The 24,478-nt window shown below is 39.5% G+C and overlaps 1 protein-coding gene and 1 pseudogene across 1 annotated transcript; one reads left to right on the top strand and one right to left on the bottom strand.

Annotated features, from left to right (window-relative positions):
* The first annotated feature begins 8,650 nt into the window (after nucleotides 1–8,650).
* On the top strand, nucleotides 8,651–11,798 carry LOC121248998 (probable pectinesterase/pectinesterase inhibitor 51). The gene is made up of 2 exons (XM_041147636.1): nucleotides 8,651–10,118; nucleotides 10,767–11,798. The coding sequence occupies exons 1-2, from the start codon at nucleotides 9,089–9,091 to the stop codon at nucleotides 11,450–11,452; spliced, it is 1,716 nt and encodes a 571-aa protein (XP_041003570.1). The 5' UTR covers nucleotides 8,651–9,088; the 3' UTR covers nucleotides 11,453–11,798.
* A 9,017-nt stretch (nucleotides 11,799–20,815) lies between these two features.
* On the bottom strand, nucleotides 20,816–23,532 carry LOC121248997 (annotated as a pseudogene).
* Between the last annotated feature and the right edge of the window lie 946 nt (nucleotides 23,533–24,478).

Genomic DNA, 24,478 nt, shown 5'->3' with positions numbered 1-24,478 from the left:
AGGTGAAGATTGTAAATGTAAAAGAGATTGGCTAGGATTAGTTGACTAAGACGATAGAGATTTATTTAAGTAGTGAGATTGTTGAGATTGGATAAATGTAAATATTTTATCTTTATCTAAAAACATTTAAGTTGAATTAAGCGGTTATTTGATAATATCTTAGATAAATCATAAGAGTGTATCTGAAGCTCAAGAAGTCTAGAATTATCCAGTTAAATGAAATCTATATCAGATAAGAAGACTCAGTGCCAGGTGTTAACAAAATCGTCAGCAAAATCGTTTCCTAGCAGAGTTCTCTTGTCAGCAGATTCCTACCGCACCTGAAAGTCCTAACAGATTGAGTCCGTCAGCAGAGTCCTACTACAGATCAAACACTGGGCAGATTATTTAATTGAGGATTTGGCTGAGGGTTGGATCTTTTGATCAGTTAATTTTCAGAGAGCTTGGAGATCTACGTGGGATTCAAGAGCTTGAGTGTGAGAAAATTCTTGTGAATAATTTTTCAGTATTTTTCTCTTTTTCTCTTTGAGTGCGTACTTACTCCGTGTCAGAGTGGAAGTGATCAAGTTCAGCCACTAGAGTTCCAGGAGGGAAGTCAATGGTTTTAAAATCGCCAGAGGTTCTGGCTACTACTATGGTAGAAGACAAACGGGTCGTTTGTCTGGTCAAGTAAGAGAGTCAAGTTACAAAGGTTCTGTAATTGTGGTTTACTTGTAATTGATTTTCAAATAATAAAATTGATTTTCCTTGGTTTGGTTGCTTGTAGGATTTTATTTTTGAGGAGTTCTTCAAAGGATTTCCCTTCGTGACAAAAATTGATCTTAAGTACTTTTATTACTTTATATTTTTGATTATTTACATAACAAGTGACTAATCAATTTGATTAATTGTGTGGTGAAGCGTGAGATCTAACTGTAACAGTCCACTCCTTCTTTTTGACGTAAGCAAATTCTACTGTGAGTCTCGTTATGCATGTCGAATCTTGATAGCGTATTTTTAAAGATATTATGTGATTTTTAAAGTATGCCCAGTGATTTAATGCATTGAAAATATTTATATGAGGTATTTATAGCATTATTGAACTAAGGTTGATTTTAAATAAGACAATTATAATATTTTTGAAGAGTGCCAAAAATATTATAATTGTCGGAAATCATTTTAATATTATTTATTAAAATGATTTCAGCTATTTAAAATATTATAAGATTTAAATTATGTTGAAAACTCTAATCAATTAAATGGTTTTATTATTTTAAATATACTAAATAAGACTTCATCATCATTTTATTAATGATGAAGGAATATATTATTTCTCCATACTCTGATTAGTCGGATATGGAGTTTTGTTACCTGGTTACTACTACATCTATCGTGGATAAAATTGTGTTATCTCTTAGACTTCGGTCTTTAGAGATTTACCATCTGGACTAGACCATGTTAGTCACGAAAGTGTGCTAGAAGACTACTAACATTTGTAATTAGCTTGTTTTTTAAGTCAACTTTGTACATCCTCTATTAATGAATGGAATGAGATCCGTTGTTACAAAAAAAAGTTTAGTTTAAATAATATTCTACCTTAATTCCTCTTAGCATTTTTAAGTTAAATCAATGTTTAATCTCTTATCATTAGATCATTTGGAGGATCCCAAGATGAACGGCATGGATTAAATACCCAAGCCCCCTCTCTTTCTCCTTCACTTTTCCCTTCCCTCTCTCTCTCTCCTCCCTCTCCCTCTCACCAGATTCTCTTCTCCTCCAGCCTAGTGCCGCCGCACGCCGCCCAAACTCACCACCACCGTCGGCATCTTCCTCTCACGCCGATAGCACCTTCCCACCACCAATGAACCCCATGCAGCTCTCTCTCTCTCTCTCTCTCTCTCTCTCTCTCTCTCTCTCTCCCCTCCCACAGTAGCCCAACCGAAATGAGTTTCACCCATTTATCTCCTCCAAGCGCCGCCGTACGCAGCCACCCAGGCCACCGAGCACCACCATGAGACCACCTTGGACTCCCCCTTCCTCCTCCCTTTGACCTGAAGCCGGTATCCCTTCCCTCACATGCACGGGCTCTCTCCCTCACACACTGGTTCCTCCACCTCAATCGGCATACGTCGCCACCCATGGTGTCCAACTGCCGTCTCGAGCCTCATCTAGCCACCATCGGCCTACCCCAGCCACCCATAGCCCCGATCTACCCCTCACGCACGCCTTCTCTCTCACAGACTCTCCCTCACGCATGGCTTAGATCCGCCGCCCTCCAGCCACCGTGCTTCCTCCACCTTACCACCATAACTCCACCAGTAACCCCCTAAGCCCCTCCATGGCTAGCCACGACCAACCAAGCTCCCCATCCATTTCCATGCTTTGAGACACACAGGTTCCCCTTGGAAACCCATGGCTCTGCCGTGTTTCCGCCACCCCAGCCACTATGAGACCACCATCAGCCTCCCTTGGCCTCCCCTAGCCTTGCCCTAAGCCCAAGCCGCCACTTTACATGGTGGACAGCCACCGTACACGGCCTTAGCCGCCACCCACGGACTCCCCACCATGTCGGCCAACCTCACATAGCCTAGATCCATCTACTAGAATCCTAGTTCTGGTCCCCGAGATTGTCTCATTGTAAGGTCACGGTAGTGAACACTACTGCCCAAGCTAGTGGCTTCCGACGCCACTAGCCATGCCGAACAACGAGCAACGCACAGGTTATCCCGTCGATAGTATAACCCTCTATCCCTCGTTATTATGTTAAATGTTAGTTGGTTGGTTAGGTTGTGGACTGTGCTGTTAGTATTTGTGGAGTTCGCTGGGTAGTGTGGTGATGTGATGTGTTGTGTACGTGAAGTATTAGGCGTAGTTTGGAGGTGTGCTGTGTAGTGTTGTGACCTATGCTATGAAGTGTGGATTGAGAAGAGTACGCATGGAGTGTACTTTGTGTGGCGTAGCGTGTGTGAAGGGAATACAAGTGGAGTGATGTACCATAGGGCGTGTATGCTGTAGCGGTGATGTGTCATGGTGTGTGTGAAGGGAGTACACGTGGAGTGTACTCCATGAGGTGCATCGATGCACCGTGTGGCGTGTCACGAAGACAAGGATGGTTGCGTACTTGATAGGTGTAGAGTGTTGTGAGTAATGTCAGGAACTATGAAACAGTGTCTCGAAATAATTATGATGTGGCCTGTAGTCTAAGGTGACAAGTGTCGCCTTGTAGTTGACTTATGGCCGGGTGTATGTGTGAAGTGGCAAGATAGTATCAGAGTAGTGTAGCGGAAGCATGACTAGGCAACTTCACGAAGTGACATGGTTAAACCAAAAGTTGTGCTTGTGATGGTTGAGGAGTTAGTTTAAGAATGGCGTAGCAGGAACGTGATGAGATGTCACGATGTGTCAGGAGTACGTGAGGGACCGTACTCATGATGAGTTAGGAGTTGGCGTAGAAATGACGTAACAGGATGTTAGGTGACGCAACAAGGTCACGGTGTAGCTTAGGAGTAGTTTCGAGCTATATGATGTGACATAAAGCGTAGTGATGAATGGAGTCCTTTTGTGTTAAGTGTTAGGATGAAATGTCAAAAGGGACGGGTAGTATGAAGAGTCATGCTAGTCGGGTTAAGAAAAGGTTGATATCGGAGTATGGCACTTGTCCCTAAGAGTATGTGATCAACATGTTATATATTGACCTTAGGTGATAAAGAAATAAGGTACATGTGTAATCTGGTAAGACACATGTACCGGACAGATTCAACATATGTAATAGATAATCTGTCCTAAGCATGGTTACACGGTGCTTAAGCCTCAGAGTTAGCTTAAAGCCATGTGGCATGTATGGATGAGAATGAGGATCTAGTGTAAGCTAAGATGCATAAAGCCAGTGACGGGTGTATTGTCTAGGATTGGGATGTGTGACTTCGTCGGTTGGAATCATGCATCAGAATGTGATCAATAGGAAGAATAAAAGGAATGTCTTAGTGTCTTATTCCTAAGGTGAATCATGGATTCACTTTAGTAGATGAACACTCGAGGTCAGATCTTGAGTTTGGAAGAGGTAGTGACCATAAGTAGATCCTGAAGGTTTTAACATAGTAAAAGGCACGTAAGAGCATGGGATAGAAGAAGAGTGTTCCAAGTGAAGTATAGTTCTACTTCTAGTTTAGTTGTTATGCATTAGATAAAGAATGACGTTAAGGTTATATGTATGCATGTAGGTTGTCATCTGACACGCACATGAATGGATTGCATGATATGAAAGTAGCATGGAGTCCAGGTAAGTATTACGTTCATACTCTTCTAGAGTTTTCTAAAAGGATATGAAAATGAAAACAAAATGTTTTTCCTTTACAATGATTTACGAAACGAAAGGAAACAATGCTTTATGAAAAACATACCAAGTGTTTAAATGTATATGTATGTAATGGCCCTTCTTCGCAGCCCCTTTTTTCTCACCCAAAGTATTAATTGTGTGCATGTGAAAGGATGACTATACGCAGTATCTATTGTATATATTTTTCACGAACAGAAATATTGAGACCTATGTCTGATGCTTTAACGGATGCTTTAAACGACGCGAAGAAAGTATATTGTTTTAAAAGGTCCCTATGAACCGATGTTTTAAGGATGCCATGAACTAATGCTTTAAATTATGCCATGAAAGATGATGTTTAAGCCCATGCTTTTAAATGATATTTTTTCATGAATGAACTGTTAAATGAAAAGGAATGAATGAAAGGAAAGGATTGAAATGAAAGGACTAAACTGAATGAAAGGACTGAACATTTAATGTATGAAAATACGTAACGACCATATGAATGGATGAAAAGAGTACCCAAGGAATACGTAGATTACAATGCCGGGTAAGTAGTACTGGTAGTGCACTCAGGGTTGCCCCCTATGAAAAGGATTCCCAACCCTTGGCCACAGGCGGAGTCTGGGTCCGAAGAAAGACCGCTAACCCCAATACACGAGGAGTAACAATGTGTACCGTCCAAAGAAAGTGATAAGAAAAAATTTATGAATGTATGAACTCTTTAAGAAATGAAGGCACTGATGAGAGATACGTTTTACGAAAATAAAATCATTTTTAAAGAAAAACTTTGTTCAATGTTGTTTCCAAATGAATGCATATATGCATGTATGTGTAGTATGTATGGAATGATGAATACATGAATGAAAACCTATATTGTTATATTTCAACGGTATGAAGTAATGCTTACTGAGTATTTGACTCATTTTAGTTTTTATGAGTGCCCCTCCCCACAAGAACTAAATGAGTAGTATGCATTACGACGGACACGGCCCAATGGGAAGAGCACGGAAGTCTAGGCATGAGGGTTTTAATTGCATGAGAGGCCTTTTATTTCAAAGTTTTATGATTTTCATTGTAAACCTCTGTTATTCTCAAAGCACATTTTATTTTATAGCATAGATGCTTGCACCTTAGGTATGGAAGTAAAAAGTTTTGAATCGAACAGTAATTCTCGTCATCTTTTTTAAAAACATTTTATAAAAAGTCCCACTACAAGAACAGGCGTTACACTAACTACAAGGTATTTGGGTAATTTCAAGATGGAAGAGGAGAAAACAACAAAAGCAGAAGATAATCTATGGTAAGATAAAGAGTTCTGTAAGGGAAAAGCAATACCTTTAGTAGAGGAGAATTGCTTAGCCAAAGATTAATGTGGAGAGGTGAAGTGGGCCTCTTGATAGTGAAAATCCTGTAGGTACTGAGGTGCCTTTCGAGTCTTTGTTGACTTGCAAATGGGAAGAGGAGTAGAAGCAGGTGTTTCTATTATAGAAGTGGATGTTGATGAAGGTGAAGAAATAGGCAACTCAGGAACAGGTGATGGACTTGGATTTATAGGTAGATCAGAGTTATGCAGGGTGGGAGACTGAAATTGAGTTGAGGGAACAATTGTTGTTTGATTATGATGAAGAGGAGATGCAGTTGGAAATGGAATGCAATTATCAGCGAGAGAAGAATCTGGTATTGGGTTAGAATTTTTAAAGAGAAGTATGAAATGTGGTTTCATGAAAGACAACGTCTCTGGAGATAAAAAAAAAAAAAAAATAGTATTGGTATCAAGATCAAACAATTTATAGCCTTTGATACCGAATGGATAGCCAAGAAAAATAAATTTTCTGGCTCTTGAATCAAACTTTGTTCGACCATGTGAAATTGTGGATGCAAAACACAAACAACCAAAAACTTTCATATGGACATATTTGTGTTTGCTATTGAAAAGTAACTCATAAGGTGTTATGTTGTGTAGCAAAGGGGAAAGAATTCTTTTGATGATATATGCAGCAGGTAAGACACATTCATTCCAATATTTTAAAGGGATTCCAATATATTACAAATGACAATTTCAAATATTCTAGAACTTGTATATGTGCTGAGAGGAAAAGGGAGTCGATGTTGTTTGGCCATTGGACATATGCAACAAGGAGCTTTATTGAAATTAGAAATCTCAATACTTACAGGAGGATCTTTAGTTAAAGACATCCTATAGAAAGAGGTGTGACCAAGTCTATAGTGCCAAAGATCTGGCAGTGAAGAATTGCTAAGCATTAAGGCTAAAACGAAGTTGGTTTTATTCGAAAGCTTGAAAAAATGGTCAGCAAGAGCTGTTGGAGGCACTTCAGTGTGTTGCAGATGGTAGAGTCCATGCCTCACTTGACCCTTCCCAATCATTGACCAAAACAAAAGGTCCTGAAGGAAACAAGAATCAAAAAAGAAAAGAAGGCAACAAGCAAGTGAGTTTGCAAGCCTTTTAGCTGAAATTAAATTGAATGTGAATGATGGAACACAAAGGACATTTTAGAGGAGGAGGTGGTTTCCGAGCTTGATTATGCCTATGTGTGTGACAGGTGCTTCATCACCATTAGGCATTTTTACAGAATAGGAAACTAATCAATGATGGTTGTTAAAAGGGAGATGATATAGACCATATGATATGTAGCACCTGCATCAATTATCCAAGGGGTTTCAACATATTTGGAAGGAGAGATAGAACAATTTGTTGAGATACCAGACGTGGTGGTTGCCATCAACTATCAAAGGGGTTTCAACCCCTCCCAGTGTTTGAGAAGTGGTTTCCTCAAACAAAGCCCAAAATTAAAATTCTAAACAAGAGCGACAAAAAAAAAAAAAAATGAAGTTGGTAAAAGCATCACAACTTTCTCGGTAGCCAAAAGCGAAGAGATCGTCGATGCAAAGAGAGAGTTGTAGGCTCTCCATCGCATACTTATACCTTGATCAAGGTGTCGGGAGGAAGAAAAATGAAAAGAGAGAAACAAAGAATAAAAGAGATAGGAAAAGAAAAATACAAGAAAATGAGGGAAGAGATAAACAGTAATGATTTTGAAGAAACCGAAATCAAACTTACAAATATTGCCGATGGAGATGGGTTGCTATCGTTGGTGTTGCGAGGAAGGGGCCAACCAAGAGAGAAGAAGATGCGAGACGAAGGCCAAACCGAAGGTGATGGGATGTACAGTTGTTCTCCATATATGGGGAACGACTGTACACACCGTAAACCTTAACCAAAAAATGGGTATTGGGATGGGGAGTGATTTTTCTTCAAAATTCTAAAATTTTTTGTAAATTATAGGGATAGAGAAAATATGGAGAATCTAATAGGAATGTTCTAAGAGAGGACGTTATCCTCTTTCTCTGTATTTTGTTTATGATAACTTAAATTGGTGCTTCATTAAAAAACGACATCGTTGGGCGCATGATACATTACTTGGAATCACGAGCGGTATATACGAGAAGAAATAATTCCAACATAGTATTTTGTTTTTTTTTTCTTTTTTTTTTGAACTGATATCTATGAATTCTTATAATAAAAGACTATTATTTTATTTACTACGAGGCGAGTATGGAAACAAGATTTAAAAGATAAAACACTAGTGTCTCTCTTATAAAAAGAGTAGCTAGGATTTCAATTTGTACGCGATAACACAACCCATGTATATACTTTTTCATGTTTTTGAGCTCCAAAAAAGGTAGGCTACAATACCAACAAGATTTTGCTTGGCTGCTTCATTACATTATTCGTATGTTCAAATAATCAGATACACCTATCATCTGTTTCCGTCTCTAGTTGCGTTTTCAGTTTTACTGTACGTCAGTACGTAATGTTCACCTAATAAATACAGGAAATGCAAAATGTCAATTGCACACCCATGATTCCCCTTCTGAGATGGGAAGGTAATTACACGTAGCCATCTCAAGATATGACTCTTTTCTTTCTTTATCTTTCTGGGTTAGAGTTCCCACTCTTTGTAATGGAAATGGATGGCAAATATCCATAATACACCAAGCAATGCTGTGTCACTGTCATCACTTTTCTTCTCAGAACCAGCATTACTATTATCTGCTGAAGCAGCAGCTGCCAATTCCATCAACATCTCAGAGTCTATCTCAGTGGACTTGAACTTCAACTTGATTCCACCTTGAGTCCATGACCTGATACAAAGGAGAGCTTGTGTACTATCATGCGGAATGCAAAATCGTTGCTTCGCTACATCATCACCTTTGCTGCAGAACAAATCTTCAGGTCCTACGGAAGTTGCCTGAACTGTCAAGAAATCTCGAGCCATAACAGAAAGTCGGGGTAGCGTGTACTATTAACCTTCCACCACTCCAGAACATCTGTTGGTATTGGAGCTGGGGGCTCTGACAGGTACTGAGTAAGTTCATCAGTGGACTGCTCATGCTTGCCCTTCTTTTCTTTCGAGCAATTTCCTCTGCAAAAGAGACACTCCCACCAGAAGGTTTCCCCCGCGACCCTCTTCTCCAAAAAGTCCAAACAGAGCATTCCCCCACCCGTTTGAGGGTTTGAGTCTGTATGCGAAGACGCAGGCGCACAGCTCACTCAACTTCTACCCTACCGAATAACCATAACAACCCGTGACTTTTTGAGTCTTACCAATCCCCATCAATCTCCCGTGAACCCAGCCCCGCCTTCCATTTTCCTTTTCCGAGTCACCGCACCTCCCTTCTCGTTCATGCTTACCGCGTCCACCTACTCCACTACCATCCAAATTGATCTCTCTCTCCCCAGTGCGCGCTATTTTAGTGGATCGACTCGATATGGCCACTAGTCACCAAAGAAAATCCACAGAAGTACTTGTCCATAAAAGCAGCTCCAACACCTTCCTGTTTTCTAAGCCATCCACACTTCTTGTAATTTCCATGGCCTGCATCTTCTTTGTCTCCCTTGTCCTTTTTCTTTCCTTCTCTCCCGGTGCCGTCAAACCCAGTCCTGATGCTCCCTCCTCCATCTCTCCCGCGATCCGCCAGGCCTGCAAGGCTACTCGCTTCCCTATCCCATGCGAGACCTCTTTGACCCAATCCAACCACGTGCCCCCCAACCCCACCCCTCTCCAGCTCATCCAGTCCGCTATCTGGGTCTCCTCCCAGAACCTCCACACCGCCCAATCCATGGTCAAGTCCATCCTGGACTCGTCCGCGGGGAATGTGAATCGCACCTCGGCCGCCAAAAACTGCCTGGAGTCCCTCACAAGCTCCGAGTACCGGATCTCTCGGACTACCGAAGACGCACTGCCACATGGCAGGATCAAGGATGCGAGAATCTGGATGAGCGCCTCCTTGCTCTACCAACAAGATTGCTGGTCCGCGCTCAAGTACGCGAACGATACCCAGATGGTGAACTCGACGATGTCGTTTCTGGACTCGTTGGTTGGGCTCACGAGTAACGCGCTGAGCATGGTGTTCTCGTACAGTATTTTCGGGAACCAGACCGGGTCGTGGGCCCCGCCCAAGACCGAGCGGGACCGATTCTGGGAGGGAGGTGGCGGCTCTGGGTCGGATTTCCGGGGCGGCTTCCCGTCGAAGCTAAAGGCGGATGCGACCGTGTGTAAGGACGGGAGTGGCGGGTGCTACAAGACGGTGCAGGAGGCAGTGAACGCCGCACCTGATAACGCCGGGGAACGGAAGTTCGTGATACATATAAAGGAGGGGGTATACGAGGAAACCGTCAGAATCCCGTTAGAGAAGAAGAACGTGGTGTTTTTAGGAGACGGGATGGGCAAAACGGTCATTACGGGGTCGTTGAACGTTGGCCAGCCCGGGATTTGGACATACAACACAGCCACAGTTGGTAAGCCTTTTGAATGCATATTACTTCATTGTGCGTGGCCATTCTTCCTTGTTATTGTTTTGTCTTTTCTTTTTGAATATGTGTTTTTATTTTCAAGGTTGTGGATGGAGTCAATAAATACTGTTGGGGAGGTGCTCATGTTAGGTTTTACGGCTTCTTGCACTTAGGTTTTTCCATGAGTTTGTCACCTTACATTGTATGCATTCCGTACCGAATAAAGTTTATGATTATTTTAACCATCGACTTGGGCACCCTCCCGTCACACGATGTTTGGCTGTTTTTCACTAAACAGTCAATGCGTTTGATGTTCATTTAAACATCTGCAATCACAAGTCCATCCTTCCAGCTTTTGTCCTCGTGTAGAGCCCGTGTCAAATGAAATTGGGTTGCAAACTTATTCACAGTTAACTATTTAGTTGCAAGAGTTTAGGAAAAAGGGCTAGTTAGTACTAAAAACAAAAGATAAAATGTTGACTACAATTGTAGATGACTTCTTTTATGAAATGGTAGAAGAAGTCCTTAGAGAACAGATGTTAGGAAGCCGTAAAATTTATGAGTTTAGCTTTGCTTTGTTATTCCCTTCTTGTTCTTGAGTTGCTTTGAATCAAATTCCGTTCTTGTTCTTATGTTTGAATCATTTTGGAATAGCTGTTCTTGGCGATGGATTCATGGCCAGCGGCATCACAATCCAAAACACGGCCGGTCCTGATGCACACCAAGCAGTGGCCTTCAGATCAGACAGTGATCTATCCGTCATTGAGAACTGCGAATTCTTAGGCCATCAAGATACACTCTATGCTCGCTCCCTCCGCCAATTCTATAAATCATGCCGCATCCAGGGAAATGTGGATTTCATTTTTGGAAACTCAGCATCAGTTTTTCAAGATTGCCAGATCTTAATCTGCCCCCGGCAAGTAGATCCAGCAAAGGGCGAAAAAAATACTATCACTGCACATAGTAGAAACGACCCTGCACAATCCACAGGTTTTGTTTTTCAGAATTGCTTGATAAATGGCACTAACGAATACATGGTACTGTATCATAACAATCCCAAAGTACACTTTAATTATTTAGGGAGGCCATGGAAGTTGTACTCGAGGACCGTCTTTATACACTGTAACTTAGAAGCTCTTATTACACCAGAAGGCTGGATGCCATGGGATGGCGATTTTGCATTGCAAACACTCTATTATGGGGAATTTGGGAATTCTGGACCAGGCTCTAATGTGTCCAAGAGAGTAATCTGGAGTAACCAAATCCCAACAGAGCACATACTCACATATTCCGTCAAGAATTTTATCCAAGGAGATGAGTGGATTCCATCTTCTCAGTAATTTGCTTCAAATTTTGCAGAAATATTTGTAGTAATATGTCTGGAGCTCAACAATATTGGGAGATTCCAAATCATTGACTACATTTGATCTCCATCCATATGTGGTATCTCTCTCTTGGCATCTGTTGTGTAACTCAGGGAGAGGTTGATGAGAATTTGATTGGTGTAATTTCTACTTTGTCATATAAAATAATTTATTTATTTATTTATTTAATAAATTTCCACAAGGTCACTGTCATTCATTGAATTTTGATGTTGGAGGTTGCCACCCACTAAGTCGCACGTTGAACAAATGTAATAGAGAGAAAAATGACGCAAACAATACCGAATAACATGGACTTTTTCAATGCTAGTAATGTTACAAAGGCATTGGCATCTGGCCATCAATTTCTTGACTTGCAAGATACATGCAGTTGCAACAAGAAGCCCAATTTCACAGCACACACTCTAAGCCTCGTTTCTTTCTTCTAGAAAAGTTTTCAACTCATCTCATCTCATATAATTATTACAACTTTTCTAAATTTTCATATAAAATAAAATAAAGAATTCAATTTTTTCAAATCCTAAAACAAACAAAAAATATATTAAAAAAATATATTCTAACAATATTTTATTTAAGTTTTAACTTTAATGTCAACTTATCTCATCTCATCTCATCTCATCTGTAAAAATAAACGAAACCTTAATAGCCTGCCGACAAGGTTAAGGTTCCCTTGAGACGGTTTATTGCTCATTTTGTATGGCTCGTTTCACTTTTTACTCTCTCTTAGGGGCCTTAAATTCAAGCAATAACTTGAGAGAACCTTTTTATTGCCAATAATATCCTCCTATTGATATGATCATCCATGTCCATATGCCAAATAGGACCATGCTTGGGAGAGATGACATGGGAGAATTGCGTGACTCAGTGGGTACCTTTTAATGGCATTGCTTGTATGGTCACGGTTAAACTCTTGACAGTAACAGTTTTAAGATAATATATTAATTCAAATTTTAAAAAAAATAATTACTCAAAATTATATGTGAAACTCAAATTTTATATATATATAATGTCAAGAACTCTCTCTTTGACAACGTAAAATTTCATTCACTACCTTTCTAGAGAAATATGGTGTTACATCTCCCCTCTAATATGTGTAATGCCCTTGCGAGGTTATGTTTTGATGCACTTATGTTCCACACTATAAAATGATCAGTTTGATTTTAATATCATTTGTAATAACATAAGAAAAGTTCAAACTACGCCAAGGCTTATATCCCAAACAACATGTTAAAAGTTAGAATTCCAGCATTATTGAAATCAATATAAATGTCAACAAGTTCTTCTTCCTAAATATTGTGCGATTTTATTCACTACTTATACAGTTATATGAGGTGTTACATTTATAGCCTAGGAAATTATTACTTAGCTGTTGTTTTTTGGGTTCATGCCACCAAACAATGCTACATTATCAAACAACCTCATTGTAGTTGGAAAGCCAATGAATATGGCACATTTTCTAAATGTTTTTTTTTTTCTTAGCAAGTAAAATATTCATAGATAAACTAGTAAATTACAAGATATAAGTTCTAAAGGGGTGGGAGTCCCCTATAGTCTTCTCAAAACCAACAGATACATCACGAAAATAAGAAAAAATAGATCTAGAGCCAAAAGTTTGGCTCTCACCCATTTCTCATCAGGGGAAGCCACTTGAAGCGGTTTTAATATAATCTGATAAATAGACTATAATACTGCGGCTAGAAGCCATAGTGAAGAGTTGTGTGCTACATCTTGTTGGTTTGGGTTGGCTGGAAAAGACTTTTACATCCACTTTCACTTGATTATTGGTTAGGGAAAGCGGAACATATGAATGTAGCAACCAGAGGATGCGTAGATACATCGGCATAGGACCTTCACTATCTGCGGTGGCGCATGTGGTTCATTGCCAATCTAGGAAATAAGGCGGTGGTCAAATCTAAGAGATTCGAAACTACTGATCCCAGTGGTGCCACGCGTGATGGCAGAAGGCTCTCTCTGGTACAACAACACGTGAAACTCATGCGCGGTATAAGCCGCATGTGAGACTCACGCGCCGCTCTTTTGAGCAGTTTTTCGACCTTCTGACAGATCGACAGCTGGTGAGGCGTGTGGTAGTCGTAGGTGGCTAGTAGGTAGTAGATCGGCACATCTTGATGCTATGGGCAGGGAAAAAAAACTCTATAGACAGCTCTAGGATTGGTCAAACAAGAGGAGGGAGGGAGGAGCCGAAGCTCCAACCCTCCTCTAGACGGAGGAAATGGAAGGATGCCAACGGTTGGGTAGAGAGAAAATGACCTCTGGAGAGAGATTGGAGAAAAGGCTCGCACCTTTTTCTAAATGTTTCATATGCCTCACCCTCTACTAATTATTATTATTGTCGTTGTTCTTAGCATTATACAATGGCAATATCATAAAAAAAAAAAAATGTAAACCAATAGAGGGGTAGAATCTTAACAAAAGCCTTGAGACAAATTTGACAAAGCTACATAAAAGAAGGAAAACAAATCCTAAAAAAATAGATCAGAAGGATCCTGTCAAGTATTTTCTAGATCCAAACTCCAAGAGAATGGTTACAGCGGTTGATGGCTTTGGTAGCTGTCTAAACAATGAGCTATTTTTTAGGGGCAACAACTTGTATTGTGTTGTGCAGCTGTGCTGCGGTGATTGTTGATACTTGTTAGTCTGAGGTAGATGGTTGTAGTTATGTACAAATGATATTTGCACTCTCTAGTGTTTGCAAGTTCTATGTATTTTTTTAAAAAAATATGAGTAAATTTAGATCTCACATAAAAAAATTAATTTTTTTAACGACGGATCCTATTTTTTTTTTAAAGAGAGTGTATGTGGTACTTGCATATCTTAAAATTGTATCTAATATTACTTTTAAAAAAATAAAACCAATCAAACTTTGAGCTGCACTTAAGACTTAGATTTTTTAAAAATGATATTTATAGTTGTGGAATGACATGGGAAGAAACAATTTGTTATGTAGCATGACATTTTGTCTGTTCGACAACCCTCATACTCTTGACACGGTGCGAGATAAACCAATTTCATGTCTCTTGAGGTTTGCTAAAATGCTTATAAAAGAAGCGACTGTAGCTTTAACCATCAAACCATGAGGGAAATTACCTCAACTAAAGATACAAAACAGGGAGGAGGTAGGTAGAATTTCCACCTATCATGAGATGGTCAACGGCTCTGTGGTTTCAATTGTTTAAACTCTTGTGGCAGATTATAATTATCAATGGATCAAGTTTTCCAACCACTTCTGCATAAACTTTACAAGTTAGCACATTAGCCTAGGCTTCTGCAATGCCTGCGCGCTGCACCATAGTTAATAGCATTAATTCGACAGTGGCTCTTTGGATGCCTTTTAATCAAGCTGACATTAAAATTCATGGCAATTCCCAATCTCATATCATGGATTGGTATCGTGAAAAAGAAGATGATCAAAGGTTGTAGACTTTTAAAAATCTAAGATGACTTATTGACACCCCCTTTTAAATTATTTTAGAACTTCTTGTGTCATTCAATGCCAGATTGGATAAAATTTTTGAGTTATAGTGTAATACCCATACCAACGGAGGTGCCAAACGGCTTCGTTTAGGTATGTAAGTTCTCTTACTTTCAGTTTTCAAATTCTTTCCATATTCTCCCCACTTCCATGTCCAGATCTCTCTTCTCCATCATCTCCTGATTTTTCTCTCACCGATACTATAACTTTCAAAACATCAACCTCGAAACCGCTAGTCTTCTCACGCATGTATATAGAGATGATCCCTCCGTTACACGCTTGCTGACTTCCATTCTCCCTGTCGAGCAACCAACGACATGTTCATCCCTTATTCGCCAACTCAATCGACGAATCCATTACACCACCCGAATCACCGTGCCCAAACCACTACTCAGCCCTCACCACCCTGAAGCAAAATAGAAGCCAACCACTGCACCGTTGCCACCCTGCACCAAAGAACCACCGAGCACCACTAGCTTTTTGGCAAACTGTGAACCTAGCCACCCCACAGCATCACCCCTGCACCACTAGCACACACATATGGCCTCCACCTCACAGCACAATAGCTCGAGCAATGTGATGAGACCTCCCTTGCAGGACAGAAGTCACCTTTCTTTTGCCCAACTCCATGCTCGTGTCCCTCCATTAACAACCAAAACAGTTTGCTTAGCCACCATATGAAACTCTGTTTTACTTCTAAAAAACATAGCATCGTTGGAGGTCACCATAGGCAATCAACCACCTTACACCACCAACCTCCTCCACGCCATCACTACTGTACTGCACTATCGCCGCCTCAAGTCACCACCCTCCTCTCGGTAACATCTTTCCCTCACGCCGTGGTGCTCTCTCTTTCTCACTCTCCATTCTCTTTCTCCCATCAAATCTATCTCTCTCACAGTTCTGTGCCGCCGTGCCTACCACCTTCGATCTCCACCCAGTTCATCAGCCGTCGCGACTCTCCCTCTCTCTCGGTGAGTTTGGGACACCCCTTTGTAGCATGGTTTTGGTCCGGTAGTTTTCATAATTTCATATTCCTTCTGTTTCCATATTTTTCCCAAAAGCCCATGCATATTTATGAGTTATTTTCCAAAACTCCCTTGTCATTAGGATGGTTCCATTTTGGACATGATTTTACGATGGGTTTCAAGATAATTATAGAAAATTTGTATATTATTTTATGTGAGTTTCTTCTCACTTTATTTTAGTCCAAAAGTTTTTTGGCATAAAATAGTTAAGGTTTTTAAATGGCAGTTGATATTAAGGTCTAAAGAATTTAGAGTTTGTCTTCGTTGGAAATTGAGTGAAAATCGATGCATTTGAGATTGGATGATATTTTATGGTTTCGAGAAATTTAGATTTTTAGGAAAATAGGTTACTTAGCGTCTCAAGTTCAAGTATTGAAAAAGGTGATAATTTTGGATATTTATAGAAATTATATAATTATTTTTTATAGGTGACGATTGATTTTCGTTCAGTATTGTTGTGGAGAAATTATGAAAAAGCTAAAAGTCCAGGTAAGCAGGGTTCCTACGCTAGGCTTTACAAGAATTATTGAGACTGAGGTTAACTTTTTGAAAATTTTGCATATTTTGTGATGAAATAAGAACTTGGGAAAAATCAACATCGGTCGCTTATTTGCATTACTCATAAAATCTATATGAAAAATAAAAATATTTTCTGACATGCATTGTATAGACATGATCTATATTTTGTCATGATTGTCTTTGAAATTTCAAAAAAGAGTGATATTGAAAATCTGAAAAATTTTGCATTGATTTAGAAAGGTGTTCCGATTTTTTTTTAGTATGTGAGAATAATTTGAATATGTTTTGGTACTTTGTTTTGTTTTAATATGGCATTTGAAAACCTTTGGCATGGTGTACTGATTTTGTATATGACTCTGTCTCTGCTCTACTATGTTATGCTCTACTCTGCTTTGTTTGGGTTGGTACCAACTTCTCTGTCTCTGAGTGCACCCACTTTGAAAACAAAGTGGTTTTATGTGGTCTTTCCTATGTGCACACTCGGGACTTCGAGAGTAATAAGAGAACGATTTCACCTCTGTCTCTGTCCGGTTTGGCTACTGAGGATAGCACAACCCTACCACGGGGTGGAACATGGTCTCTGCTATGTGAGATGCTCTGTTTTGATGTGATGATGATGCTCAGGTTATGTTATACCAAAGTACTCTGGATTTTATGTCTTAAAATCATCACTCTATTACGTTTAAAAACATGTTTTGTTCTGCATGATAACTCTGAAAAATATTTTGTTCTACATACTGTACTCTATAAATGCTCATGTTTGCATGCTAATATATGTCCTCTACTTACTGAATTGTTGATAAGTCAACCCTTATCTTCACAATATTTTTTAGATTTTTTGGATACTTCAACGAAAGTTCAAGAATAGGAAACATGGGTAAGCCTATGTGAGCATAGTGTATTAAATACAAAGTGGGCACTTATTGTTGGAGAATTTTATTTAATAGCTTTGTTTTGCTCTGTAGACTTAGTACTTTGGAAAAGTTGGCATTTTTTTTTAGACCGTCGTATTCTTAGTTAACTATTTTGGAGTACATTGTTTAAAACAATGAGGTTTATTGTAACACCCCGTATTTTAGTGTATTTTTTTAATTGAAAGATTATTTGTTATTAATTTAAAATTTATTCTCTTGTTTTAAAATTGTTCGATTTTTAGTTGTGTTATTTTTATGATTTTTAGTTTACGAAAATTATTTTTGAAGTGCTTTCTCTAAATTAATTTTTTTATGTGTTTAAATTTCTTCTCAAATTAAATTAACTTGTTGTGGGGTTTAATTATTTATTTTCATTTTAATCACTGCATTTGAATTATTTTATTTTACTTGCTGTGTTAAAATCGTTTCCGTTGGATCGTTTTTATGACCCAAGATATGAGGATTGTACCTCATTCTTTCCTACATTTTCTCTTTCCTCTTTTCTTTTTCTTTTTTTTTTCTTCTCCTTTTTCTTTTCTTTTTCTCCTCTCCTCTCCCGTGCGCCGCACGACTCTCCCCCTTTCTCTCTCCGTCCGTTTCTTCTTCCACCCAGCCCCGCCGCCTCGCGCTGCCGTGTGCGACACCGCCCGGCCCACTGTCCTTCCCAGCCACCAGCGACCACCCCCTGTAATCTCAGCCCAACCGAGCCGCCGTTAGCTCCCACGCGCATCACCAAGCCGCGGCACTCCTTGCGCCGCTGCACCGCTGTCGTGCCACCCCCGGCCACCATCTTCTCACCACATCATTCTCGACCTTCTAGCAACCCAATGGACCCAACCCCACCTCCGATCTGTCACCAGTGAAGCCCGACCATCAACATTTCCGTTTTGGGTATTTTTGCACTTCAACCGCCTATTGCGCCGCTACTCACGGCCAACCACCACCACCACTATCTTCACCGACATCCCTAAGCCCTACCCTATCAATCTCGAGTCTTCGTTTACACCCGTTCAAAAGTGAGTTTTTGAGACCCACGGCCACAGTGCTTTTGGCACTGTTTTGTTGCTGCGTTGCCGCTTCTAGCACCTCCGTGATCTCTCAAAAATTATATTATAGCATTGTAAGTATTTTTCCCAAAGAACTTTTGAGATTTAAATGTATTTATGCTCTAATTCATATTTACTGTTAATTTATTGGTGGTACCGGACTGAGTCCGAGGAGTAAGGGGATCAGTTAGATTGGATGATGGAGTTGTTTGTGTGAGATTGGTTTATGCTATGAAATTTGTTAGCTGTTTCGGGTTTAAATATTGGTGTTTTGAGTTTGACGTTGGTCATGGTGAATATTGATGATTTTTAGGAAGTGACGATATATTTTTGGATTATTGGTTTGATGTATTGGAAATGTTTAGAAGGGTTTGTTGCGGCCTTTTAACATCTAGAAGTGTTGAGATATTTTTTTTCCTGTTGTGGAGTTGTGAACGGAGAGAGAGTAGTGTGTAGTGTCGTCCTGATTAAATTGTTAGTAATTGTTTGGGACTGCGAACTGTAGGAATAAGTGTGAGTTATTGGAATTTGAGTTGACATTGGTTTTGATGCTTGTATTGGACAATATTGAGATTGGTATAGAATATTTTGGGTCGAAGTGTGGGCTGTCCGGATTATTATTTGGCTGATTGAGTTTGATTAAACTTACTGAATTATGGTCTAGAAATTGGGTATTAAGTTGTCTAGACCAATTTTGTGTTGTTGGACTTTAATATTTAGTTTATATTATTTTTATGAATAGGTGACGAGACGGATAGAGACCGTATTCAAGTCAGATAATGCGCTGCAGGAGTCAGGTAAGCGGGGTTCCTATGCTAGACCTTACACGAATTATTTGAGACTGAGGTTATTTTATGAAAACTTTACATATTTTTGTGGTGAAATGAGAATTTGGAAAAAACAAAACCAACCTCGGTCGTTTATTTGCATACTCATGAAATCTGTACGAAAAAGAGAAAAATATGTTCTGACATGCATTGTGTAGACATGAGCTAAATTCTGTCATGTGATTTCTGAAATCTGAAAAATGAGCCATATTGAGAATATGAAAAGGTGTGCATTTATTTGAAAAGATATTTTGTGTTCAGTGTGTGTAAACTGTCTGATTCTGTTTTGATACTCTGTATTATTTGGATATAACATCTGAAAACCTTTGGCATGGTGTACTGGTTTTTGTATCTGACTCTGTCTCTGCTCTGCTCTGCTCTACTCTGTTATGCTCTGCTCTGTTTGGGTTGGTACCAACTTCTCTGTCTCTGAGTGCACCCACTTTGGAAACAAAGTGGTTTTATTGTGGTCTTTCCTGTGTGCACACTCGGGGCTCCGAGAAGAATAAAGGAAAGATTTCACCTCTGTCTCTGCCTGGTTTGGCCACCGGGGTTAGCACAACCCTACCACGGGGGTGAAACATGGTCTCTGCTCTGTTTATGCTCTGTTTTGATCTGATGATGATACTCAGTTTATGTTATGCCAAAGCACTATGAGTTTTACTTGTCCTAAAACCATCGCTCTGTTACTTTTGAAAATATGTTCTGTTCTGCATGATAACTCTGGAAAATATTTTGTTCTGCATGCTCTACTTTGTAAATGCTCATGTTTACACGCTAGCATATGATTTCTGCTTACTGAGTTGTTGATAACTCACCCCCTATCTTCATAATATTTTTCAGATGATGTGGAGAGTCCAACTGAGGACCTAGATTAGATTGGTGAGCATGATTAAGCTGAGAGAGGATGTTAGAAGAAGGAATTCTGATGTCTTATGTCTTTTAGATTTAATTATATCTTGGGCTTGAGTTTAGTAAGACTTTTGAAGTTATTAGTTTGGTTTGTTATGACTACCGGGAGATTTTGGACTCCTTAGCTTATTTTGCTGCAGTAATAACTTTGTAGAGTTTCAATGTGATTATTTAGAGTACTTGAGATTGAGTTTTGCTAATAAAGTTTTGGAGTTTTATTTTAGTTGTGTTGGAAAACATGTTCTTAAGTGTCAGGTAGTAATTCTCCAGGCCAACTAGGTTTAGGGCATTACATTTATGAGTAATTAAGGAGTTAGATTTTATATCTAAAGTGTGATTTATGATTTTTTAAGTGACACAGAGTAACTCCCCGACCCATCCGAGATCGGGGCATTACATATAGATAGTGTAAAATCAGAAAGTTCTCTTATCACGACAGGCAATTTGGGTACAAACATGCATGTAACTGTAAATGGATCGATTCTATAAGAGGTGAGGTGATGATGTTTACGGTACCCAGAGTAAAGAATGGATCTCAAGCACTTTTGGGCCTTTAAAAGGTGGGGAAAAAATGAACCCTTCTTGGAAACTATGTCACCTACAAAGAGAAGGCATGAAAACAGTGAGGAAATAGAAACTGAAGGAACAAGTTTCCGGGCCAAAAGAGAGCCCAGGATTCACACGACAGGGAGAGATGCAGTAGAAATTGCAGGTGGTGTTGGAGTAAAAGACGCGTCATCTGTCCAATTTGTCTCACCCCAGTGCTTCAACATGTTCTTCCAGGAGCAGATATTGTCTATGCATTTCTTTAAACGTCGATCTCTAACTTTAATGTTCGAATGCCCGTCTGTGTAGTTTGCTTTCTCGGCTTGCATACGGTCCCATTCTAGCTGCGCCTTTTGCTTTGATCTCAAGAGGCAGAACTGCTGCAATAGCACAGGCATTGCATCATGTACTTTCCACCACCTTTCATGTGCAACGTCACTTGCAAATTCTTGGAATATATCAACATTCCAATTACAATCATAATCACGGAAGCACAGCCATGGCTTCACTCCCAGATAGTGAAGGACATAGAGAATTGGAGGCTCGGAGCCAAAGAGTTTAGTTTTCATCTCCTTAACTTCTTCCTCGTCACCAACCCAGAAATGCTTCAAGAAATTCATGTGTTTTGGAATCCTATGCCACCATGTGAAAATCTCATTCAAGTATCCTTGGTCCCCCCCCATTATACGACTCAATCTCATTGATGTGATCCATCAAAAGCTGGAAAGTGCAGTTTGAAGGCTCAACAACCATGACACCGGAGTTAAAGAGTGTGCCATTGTTCCCCGTTGCAGAAATTTCTGGCATCCCAAATAAGAAATCAATGTTTCTGAGTATGAGCAAATCAGCATCGATGAAAATGATCTTGTCATAATCTGTTAACTGCCATAACCGGAACTTGCTGTAATTCCATTCGTTATAGGCATCTTTCTCAGCTTTTGGGTTCCTGATCCTCTGGATTGTCTTGATCTTCCAACCTGCAGCTTCAAGTCCACTTCTGTGATAGGCACTGATCGTTTCATCCACAAGTATGACAAGGTCTCTTGTGGAGCCAGACATGCGGATGCTCTGGGCAGCAGCAATGGCTCCACAAACATAAACATGAGCTGAATGTAGAATCGTTGCATATGCTTCTCGGTGCATATTTCTTGAGTAAATCAGCTCTGTATTTGAAGGAATTGTATTAGATTTCTATCAACAAATTGCTATGCAAAATGGAAGAACCATACATTACCAGGTAGAATTTGAAGCATCTCATACAATTCACAAAGAAATCACTAACTTACTAGCGAGCTGGTAGCATGTCATAGTGTCTGAGTTTTTAAAGCAAAATCAACACTTCAAAACTGCTATTTTCTATTAAATTCAATCGAGTGCGTGCCTTGATGTTCATTAGTTCTTCTAAAAAAAATAGGTTATGATTTAGAGAGATGGTGGCAACAATTGTATTGTACATCTTGTTAAAATTTTGAGGTATGACTGACCATTGCCCCTGAGAGGAAGTGCAAGTTCGCAAGAGCCTACTGGGAGATGGACTTTTTCTCTTAGTGCATGCAGGCCTGGTTTGTATAGCCATGCATTCCCTTGATGTGCAATAAGTTCCTTGCAAGTAAACAGATTTGGTATAGGGAAGCACTTGGTAATGAAAAGCAAATGCACTGGATACAAGCCTTTGAAGGAGGCTGCTAGATCAGCAGCTGCAAGCTGCAAGTGCAGCCGACCTACATCTCTGGACCAATTCCCCTCGTTCCGACAAGGAAGCTTAACAGCTATAAGATTAAGTCGGATTCCTGTGGCATCAATCTTTGGTAGAGATGGACAAATGGGTATTCAGTTTCTTCTTCCTCATCAATCCATTCTGGATATAAGGAAGCCCATGTCACATTTTTTTCAGCGTAGTCCAAGTGCAGAACAATGTGTTTGGCATCAGGAATAAGCTGCTTCCAATGATCGATTTCACGGTTATTGAAGTTTACAAGACCGATTCCCCATTTTTCATGATTCTCGGTCACCTTTTCCAGAACTTTCATAATGTCATCCCATTCAATGTCTAGATTTGATCGATAGCGAGGATCTTGACCACCCCATATCCACCTGTCCACAAAACTTGACCTGCATTGCTTAAATGTTAAAATTGAAGTTGGAAATGTTATAATTTTTCCTGCAATGTAGTTTCACAAGAGCAGGTGAATAGGTGATTAACAGGAATCAAAGGAAAGCTAATTGCATTTGCAGGGGATGATTCCAACAAGCCTACATTTTACAGAATGCAGCAAGAATTTTACTAAAAAAAACCTACAATTTACGGCATGCTGCCCATAAATTCCCCCACTAACCCCATGGAAATTGTTTTCTTGTAGATGCCCTGGCTCTTGTCCGTTGCCAAATGGAAAAATTGTCACAAAGCAAAACTTCAAAATATCAAAAGCAGTGCCATCAATAATGTAAGATTACATATACCTAGAACCAGAATGTGCTAGCCCATTGCTGTTGTAAACGTCTGGAGAGTGTAGGAGTTTTACAAATGCTCCAGATACGATAACTAGGAGGACAAGTTTCAGCAGAGAAAACTTGCATCTTGAACTTCTATCTTGAATGGATATATGTAAAGGCTTAGCTTTGCTCTTTGGAAATCTTCTTTTGTATACGTCTTCACTGTGCCAAGTTGGAAATTTAATAACAAAATTAGTAAACAAAAGAAAAGAACAGACCAGTAAATAAATTAGAAAGAATAACATGCTTGAAGAAAAAATCTATCAAGAACAGGAACTTGCATTGTTGTAGCTTCCAGTAGATGTGTCAATTTAATCAGTAGAAGATATCAATGGTTTACTTTTTCAGAGGCCAAAATCAACATATGATACAACTTTCATGTTATCCCTTTCTGGGTAACCAAAAGGACAACTTGCTGACAGAATGACATTGATATGAAATTAAAATGATAATATATATATATTTATATATATATATATATATATTAACTGCTTGTATTATCAAAAGGAAAAGGAACAACTAGAAGATAGTAGAAACGATAGGCAATTGACAACTACTTAGAACAAACACCGAGTTGAGTCTACACCTAACCCCCCACAGAAGCGATATCATATGATCGAATGTCAGCATTTTGATTCATAAGAAAAAGGTAATGACAAGAAAAGGCCGATTAAGCAACAAGATTTGAGGAATGTGTCACCAAGGCTTTTTTATTTTTTATTTTTTGGAAAGAGGACGGTACTTTAATTTAATTGATAGCCTTCACTTATGGCGAAGGAAAACCATGGTTACAAACTTTAGACGCCTGGGATGTACAAATAAGCAAAATAAAAAACCCAACTCCCAACATCTAAATCAACAAACAAGCTACAAACTAAATGTTCAGAAAGAAAAAACCAATACAAAACCAAGACAAAAAACAAAAACAAAATCAAAACTTGCAAGAAGAAAAAACCACAGAGGCAAATAATGATAGAAAGTCGGTCTAACTAAAACCAAAAACCGTACCTGGGATAGAAGCTATGAAATGCACAGATAAGAAACACCAATTCTATCCATTATGAGAAGACCATGCAACTGGCTAGGCAGATGATCACTATCATTGTACCAATCCATATCAGAACCCCTTGCACCTCTCTTGGCAAGAAAATCAGCCACAACATTTCCTTCACGATAAACATGATTCACATGAAACTCCATGCACTC

This window comes from Juglans microcarpa x Juglans regia, chromosome 2D, assembly GCF_004785595.1.
Source record: "Juglans microcarpa x Juglans regia isolate MS1-56 chromosome 2D, Jm3101_v1.0, whole genome shotgun sequence".
Lineage (NCBI taxonomy): Eukaryota > Viridiplantae > Streptophyta > Magnoliopsida > Fagales > Juglandaceae > Juglans > Juglans microcarpa x Juglans regia.
Note: the sequence above shows the minus strand (reverse complement) of the source record. Positions and strands in the feature narration are given on the sequence as shown.